This window comes from Monodelphis domestica, chromosome 8, assembly GCF_027887165.1.
Source record: "Monodelphis domestica isolate mMonDom1 chromosome 8, mMonDom1.pri, whole genome shotgun sequence".
Taxonomy (NCBI): domain Eukaryota; kingdom Metazoa; phylum Chordata; class Mammalia; order Didelphimorphia; family Didelphidae; genus Monodelphis; species Monodelphis domestica.
In genome coordinates, this window is record NC_077234.1 from 56021764 (window position 1) to 56029998 (window position 8235).

Genomic DNA, 8235 nt, shown 5'->3' on the forward strand with positions numbered 1-8235 from the left:
AGAAGGAAATGGGAAACCCCTCCAGTACCTTAGCTGTGTGACCATGGGCAAGTCGCTTAACCTTGTTTGCCTCAATTTCCTCATCTACAAAATGTCCTGGAGAAGGAAATGGGAAACCCCTCCAGTACCTTAGCTGTGTGGCCATGGGCAAGTCGCTTAACCTTGTTTGCCTCAATTTCCTCATCTACAAAATGTCCTGGAGAAGGAAATGGGAAACCCCTCCAGTACCTTAGCTGTGTGACCCTGGGCAAGTCACTTAACTCTGTCTCAGTTTCCTCAATTGTAAAATGTCCTAGAGAAGGAAATGGCAAACCCCTCCAGTATCTTTGCCAAGAAAACCCCAAAGGGGGTCACAAAGAGTCAGACATGACTATAAAAACTGAACAACAAGAATTTATAGTAGAAATACTCCTGAAAGAAGAAACATATGCTTCCATCCCAACTCTCTCCATGCCTACATGACCATACACAAGGAAGGTCTCTTCTTTAGGTCTCATAAAGTGAAGGAGCTGGACTAGTTGATTCCTTCCTTAGGTCCTTTCTAGCCACAACATCCTAGGATTCTCTTTCTCTTAAAATGAGTGTAAAAAAATCTTTTTAAGGATTCTCTCAATAGGATGAGGGCTCCCTTTATCATTATATCCCCAGCACCTAGCACTATGCCTAGCATAGAGTAGGAGCTTAAATCAACGTTTATTAAATTTGTTCTGATGTGGAACCTCAGGGATTTTTCATCCCCATCTTGTCTTATCTCTTGGGCACAGGTTTTTATAAGGGAGGATCCTGCCACTTTGAGACTTACCTATGGGAAAATAACTTTCATCCAGGGGGAGATCTGTGAGATAATTTTAGTGTTTGACTTAAAATTTAAATAAGTGGTCACCATGGGAAATTCCCAAATATGAAAATACCCAAGTCAGCTGGGAATTTATGAAGATTTTAATTAATATAGAGAGAAGGAATTAAGGAAAGGAGAGAGAGAAAGAGAGAGAGAGAGAGAGAGAGAGAGAGAGAGAGAGAGAGAGAGAGAGAGAGAGAGAGAGAGAGAGAGTTAATTTAAACTGCTCTGGCTCAGGCTGAGCCAAGCAGTAGTTAAAGGCCTTGCCCAAAGTGGCCTTCCTGAGTCTAAATGAAAGGGAGTCAGTCTTATAACTTGCCACGAAACCATCTCCAAGCTGGGTTCCAGTCCTCCCTTGAATAACTATTTCCTGAACTGAGTTCAGAAACTAACTCCACACTGAACTGAATTTCTCAACTGACTTTTTACCCCTTCCTTTTAAAGAAATTTTTTCTCTTATGTCACCTCCCCTAAATTTTCACATCTACCAATCACAGTAGACACTTTTTTCCAGGACTGCCCATTCTTAGTTTTCATCTTCTTTGGTTCTCACCTTCTCTGGTTAGATTATATCTTCTGAGTACTTCACACCTCTTTGTTAAGCTTGCCTTTTGTAAGTTACTTGACTTTTTTGGGTACTAATTTAACCTTTACAGGTACTTAACACCTTTTTGCGTTAGATCTAAAAATAGACCTATCTTAAGGTTCTAGCTTTACCATAAGGTATGAGTTAGGGACTTTCATTGTTCAATCAGGAGTTTACAACTTTATCTTCCCCTAAGACACTGTCTGAGTAGGGTGGAATAATTTTAAAAGTTACCAATACATTCCTGTTTCTTGTTAGACCAAGTATCTCCACTGTTACAATAAGGGAATAGCTAAACCAAATCTTCTAAAGAACAGTCTGAGTAGTTTTTAAGATTCACAGATCCCAGATCCCCCCTTAGGAACTTCAGCCGTGCCCCTTTTAGCAGGAAGTCACCCACCACTATTGGTCCTTCTACATCACAACAGCTCTGGGCCAAGGGAATGCTAGGAAGGAGAATCTAGCATTGTCCAGAGTCAGAGCAGGGAGAAGGGAGCCCATCCATCCAGGGCAGGAGACCTAAGGTAGACAGAATAGCAAGAGGAGCCAGTATGGGTTAAGGGCTTTCTGTTTCTCCCTTTCTCCATTTATCAGAGCCAGTCAAGAAGCCAATGAGGTGAAGTAGTCCTCAAGCAGATCAAATAGCAGAAAGCTTAAAACCTCATCTCTGATAGAATTACAAAATATTCTCTCTCCTAATATCTCAGGTGGATTGTTCTGGATAGATGGAAGCCAAACAATGTCTCTCAATAAGCAAGTTTTTCTTGAGCTTGATAGAATATTCTTGAAAATAAGAATAGGACAGACAGGTGTTAGACATTAGGATAAGTCTGTTCCCTGGTTATTGGCATAATTTTAGATGGAGGTGCATTGAGGGAGAAAACATAAAGTGAATGTGTTGAATAGTGAAAACAAAATGTTTTGGAGAAACAACTTATGTTCACTCCCCAGCTATGGAATTATTCAATATTTCATGAAATATTTCTGCCTCTGCCTGAAAAGACTAGAGAGTACGGCCATGCATATCGTTTGAAAAAAACATAGTTATCTGTATTACTATTTAAGTTAGTTCTTTCAAATGGATAGTAAAAAATTTTTATAGTGCTTTTCACACAAAAACCTAATGCAACCATTATTATGCCCATTTTGTAGATGAGGAAACCGAGAGTTCAAAGAGGTTATGGCTCTAACCCAGTGGGCCCCCAGACAATAAATTGTAGAGTTTGAACTTGCACTCTGGTCTTTTCCATGCTCAGTGTCTTCTCTCCTAAGATATTTTTTAATTTCTCTTTGAATACACTATACACATTTACTCACTTTTTCTTCATGATTATGGAATGCTACCAGAAAGGCAAGGAAGAATTCCAAGCAAGAAGGTTTGACCTCAATTTTGTTTTAATTGCAGGGGAAAGGGGCAAATGATTATGAGCTTTATGATGGTAAAATGAGTGAGCTAATGGGTTTGGATATCTGTATAATGCTTGGGTTTTTTTCCCACTGAAAGCTGGGACTATTTTTTGCCTTTCTCTATATCCCCAGTGCCTGGCACACGGTAGATGTGCCTACTTAATAAATGTTTATTGAATGGACTTGAATGCAAAGGTTTAGGGTTTGTTTTGTTCTTTTTATTTGTTTTTTTCTCTTTATTATAAATTGAACTAGTGAAATTCCATTGCCATATTTTGGAAAATAATCCTTAACAGACTGTGCAGATATCTGAAACCAATTTTGACTCATTCTGGCCCGCCGCTCACGACCACGTTACCAGAATGGTGTAATCCAATTTCCAAATTGCTGACTAGTCCGAAAGCATATGGGGTAAGTGGATGGTCACCCAGGACAAGCTGGGTGAATATCAGATGAGACCAAGAGTGCCAGAGAGGCTGGGGCTGTCGCTCCATAGGTTAGGGGAGGGGAAAAGGGACGGGATAGAAGAGCATTTTTAGCCTCTTTTAAGTTGGGAGCATTAACAATGTTTTTTGTGATCATACCAATAATAATTATCCCAAATTTTTAGCCAGAGAATTTGGATATGATGTGAAAAAAATGATGCACTCATAAATTGCTGCATTTGGAAATTTTTAGTTCAAGGGATTGGGTAAAATTGCCAAGAACCAATTAGTACAATTAGAAATAAATCAGATGGTCGAGGAATTTGGCCTCAAGGTCATTTCATTTGACCTTTCAAGAACCCTCTGCAGGGGAACTTTCAACCTCATTCCTTTTTCCAAAGGAATTTACATCTGGGAGAACTCACGATTTTCCCATACTGCCTTGGTTAAGTTAAATTCATTCAATGTTCTGCCATAGTCACTCCCAGACTGTTTTAGAGTTCAGACACACTGAGTTTGGTCTTCTTAACTGCCAAGTACTCACTGCATGGCATATAGCCTTTAAAAATCAAAGTTAATAGACATATATGTTTAATTTTTTTACACATGCCAATTTAAATATATATGTACATATACATATATGTATATATGTATATGTATGTAGATGGATGGATGGATAGATTTTTCAGTATCCCAAGGTAGGAAATTCATGTCAAGATTCAATCCTCCCATTCCCTCCCTTCAGCTTCTTTAGTCCATTGTAAAGAGTCCCTTCCCTGTTAGGGATAACTCAGATCCTAGGGTTCACTTAATTGGCCAAAAGTTCCATTGGACTCAATTGTAGCCATCTTCCAAGTAGCTTTGCCCACATGGTACCCTAATAACATGACGGAATAGAAGCCCCTTGAGAATGGAGCCAGTTTTTTGTTTGTTTTCTTTTTATTTCTAGCTCCTAGCACGGGGCACTTAATAAATACTTGTTCAATTCAATTATAAATATCCCATAACTACTGAAAATAGGACTCAGATCCTCCAAGTGGTCCCCTACTCCCAAGATGGTGCTATGCTTTACTTCCTACCATATTTTTGATAAGTAGAGTTTTAAGTGTTCATTTTAATGAGGATGCTAGTGCCATGTGCTATTACCCAAGGAGGAAAAAATGGTAACCATTACTCATGGAGAAAGAAATGGAGGCCCTTCCCCAAGGAGGAAAGTCAGTCCACCTTAAAACAAGCATTCAGGTCTATAGGGCAGGAAAACTCTCCTTGAGTTCCCCTGAGCATTAGAAGATGGGATGAAGAGGTGGGATGTGTTTTATTCTCACAATGAACCCCTTTACCTTTCCATCTTCCCTCCAGGATCATCCAAAGGACGATGGTACAGACTGTATCATAACTCACGACGAGCTAGCCATGAGCTTTGAAGAACAAGCCCCCTTGCCTTCCAGCCCCTCTGCAGGATTGGGAAAGGACTCAAAAGCCTCCCCGAAGACTCCAAACAAGGAAAACATTTACGAGGGGGACCTTGGACTAGGCGGCTATGGACTCAAGCTTGAACACACTCCTGGTCAATCCCAGCTGAATTCGCTGGCATGAAGCGTGCTAGGGGTAATCACCAATAATGCTGGTGGAGGATTGTGGAGGAATACAAGCCCCACTGATTAGACAGAGCTGGGAAGATGCTGGGAAATGTATTAAAAGCATAAATTGAAGAGAATCGAAATCTTGTCACATGTATCCCCCTGGTGCCTGAAGAAATGAGAATTTATGATCATTCATCCATATTATACAACTGAATTTAATTTCTGACAGCAGCAATTTTTATTAATGAGTTGGGGGGAGGGAAGGGTCAAAAATCTAACATCTCCAAGGATGACACTGATATATCCATGACTGCCGATGTTTCCTCTCCATCTGCTTCTCCCTGAGCTCTTGACTCCAATTGGAGACTCGAGTCTTCTAATTAGAGATAGTTCAGGAGGGGTGATTGAAGAAGAAGAGGATGAGGCAGGGAGGAAGAGGAGAGCTTCAAAGGTATTTTACCAGTTGCTCCTGAGGGTCCAGCTTTTTAGGTAGTGGAGATTCTAAGGGGGAAGGGAAGATGGGCAGGTTTTTTAAAGGGATATTTATATTCGCACATATTGCCTTGGAAAACAATGCCCAGTTGAAGACCCAAGCTGAGGGCTTAGCCATACCCACCATTTTATCTCCCTTTACCCAGGCTGCCCCTATCCCTCCCATCCTGGTCCCATGCCTGGAATCCACTCCTTCTTCCCCAACCCCAAGCTTCTCTCAGAGCACTCTAGAGGGCCACCTTCTATGTAAAGCATTTCCTGAGCATCCCCACACTTTTTTTTAATTGTTAGTATTCTCTTGCTTTTTCAATTATCCTATATTTAGTTATCTCTGTGCATGCCATACTCCCCCTCTCTCAGGAGAATATAAGCCCTTTGAGGGCAGGGACTGTTTTTCTGTTATTTATCTTTGTACCCCCAGCATCTTCAATGGAGGAGATTAATTAATGCTTGCTGAATTAAATCATGACCAACTAATAGAAGCCAAATCATATTTTGGAGAGACAGACCCAACCACTCCAGCCTCCAGAGGCTACCGGCTCTACTTGATTTCCCATTCCCATTGGGTTTCTTTGGCCAGATTAGGATTTTTGTTTGTTCTGATCTTTGTTCAATGAGCTGCCCTCTAAGTGCAGCACAAGGATCTCACTAAAACTTCCAAGGAAAGATGGATCTCTTCCCCACCTCCCCGTGTGTGCCTGATGAATGAGCATCCCTGCCAGTGTTTACATGTTAATCTCTTCTTGGCTCCAAAGGGGATGTTTCTGTATCCTCTCTAATGAGATTCAGCAAGCACAGGTTGCCATCCACATAGTAGAAGAATGTGCCCAGGCCCCTGTCCAGCCACCTGTCCATTCAATTCCAACACAAATCTGTGATTAACAGCAGCAGAAGAGGGAGGGAGGGAGGGGGAAGTGGGATAGATTTTAGTGCCTTTCCAAAAGCAAGGAGTAAAGAGCTCGGGGTGAGGGTGCTGAGAGGGAAGAGAGAAGGAGAACTGCAGCCTCTGCTTACCAAGGACAGCTCTCAGCACTTTGTTGGGACCTGAGAATCAGGGAGCTGTTGAATTCAGCCACCTGACCTGTGCCTTTTGAAGGCATGAATATACCTCGTCTGGCAGCTCTTGAAATGCAAATATTCATATGAGACTTCAAGATGCAAGCTTTGGTTTTAGATGATCTGATTATAATGAGCCTTTAAGGAATTGGCTCAGTAGTTTTTTGAAGGCCAGTAAAGAAAAAAGTTCTCCAAATGCCCAAGAAATCTGGAAGTAACGTGGGCTTTGCTGACCAAATGTTCTGTCTTAAACAATAGCTGGAAAGGCAAGAGATGCCCCAAAGTGAGCATCACTTGCTTTGTTTTCTCAATGGTGGGATACAGAAGCCTGGCTTCTCTGAGCATCCCAGGCAAACATGAAAAATGATGGCGCGTGGGGTTCTCAGGTTTGACTTCATCTAATAAAATATTACTTTAAAAGGGAGACAAGTGTGTTGGCAAATATTTTATTTCAAGGCTGAGCACAGTTCATTGGCAGTACCTGGTATTCTAATCCAAAGAGGAAATCAAACAAAATCAAAATTTTGAAATATAACATAGATAGTGGGGCCATAGATCTTCTAGATCGGGACTAGAGAGATTAAAAACCAAAAGATAGTGTGGAAGACAATCAGAGTGGGTAAGATATTTTGAAGGGGTGGAGAGGAGACAAGCATTTTTATTGGGGAGGGAGCTGGACCTGTGATTTTATCACTGCAACTCCCTGTGTGGAAACTTTCTCCCTCGATACAGACTATCAAGTCAACTTGTGTATAACAGCACAACATCATTTTTTAAATAATATTTTCCCCAATTACATATAAAAACAAATTTTAACATTATTATTTTAAATTTAGAGTTCCAATTTTTCTCCCTCCATGCCTTCCCCTCCAGATGCTAAGCAACTGAAATAGATTTTACAGGTGCAATTTTTAGCTATTTTGTAGAAGAGATTTTGAACAAAAAAAGAGAAGAAATGTGAAATATATTATGTTTTGGTCTGCATTCAGACTGTATCAGTTCTTTCTCTGAAGGCAGATGGTATTTTTCATCATGAGTCTTTTGGAATTATCTTGGATCACTGTATTGCTGAGAATAGCTAAGTCGTTCATAGTTCATCATCAGACAATGTTGCTATTCCTGTATACAATGTGCTATTTCTGCTTACTTTGCATCAGTTCATGCAAGTCTTTCCAGATTTTTCCGAAACCACTCCCCTTGTCATTTCTCATAGCACAATAGTGTTATATCACATTCACCTACCACAACTTGTTCAGCCATTCCCCGATTGATAGACATCCCCATAATTTCCTATTCTTTGCTACCACAAAAATACTTGCTATAAATATTTTTCAAGTAGTAAATCTCATTTTAGAAACGTGTCAGAAGCACTAAAAAGTTAGATGGTTTTGTCTATGGTACCATCATTAGTATGTATCAGAGGCAGAATTTGAATCATGGTTTTTCTGTCTACAAGGCAGACCTTCTATCCTCTATACCAGACTTTCTCTAGTGGTTCTAGTCTAAGGAACCTTGAAGAAGGCACACCATAGGATGGTATCTTCCTCTTGGAATTTAGAGCAACAGAAGGAAACTGACAGATTTGATAGGCAGGAAACTGAAAGAGGAGAAAAAATATTAAGGGAGAAAGAAGGGCAAAAACATAGTGTTTACTTTTCTTCTCCATTAATGAAAGGAAAAGATTAAAGTCTAGGACTCCTTTCCTCATGTCCATTATGAGAGGCAAAAACAAGGGAAAGAAGAAAGGAATAAACCAATAAGAAACTAGGATTTCAGTGTAGGAAAAATAATAGAAAAATCTGGGAGATGATGGGCCAGAACACAAGCATAATTCAAGAGGGGTTCCAA

At 40.4% G+C, this 8235-nt stretch overlaps 1 protein-coding gene across 1 annotated transcript in view; it reads left to right on the forward strand.

Moving 5' to 3' along the window:
• The window catches only part of SLC9A9 (solute carrier family 9 member A9), a 747353-nt gene extending 740542 nt beyond the window's left edge, over positions 1-6811 (forward strand). The window contains exons 15-16 of the mRNA XM_007502095.2: positions 3137-3242; positions 4616-6811. Of these exons, the coding sequence (XP_007502157.1) occupies positions 3137-3242; positions 4616-4852 (343 nt within the window). The 3' untranslated portion in view covers positions 4853-6811. The remainder of the gene's footprint in view (positions 1-3136; positions 3243-4615) is intronic.
• Positions 6812-8235: the final 1424 nt, after the last annotated feature.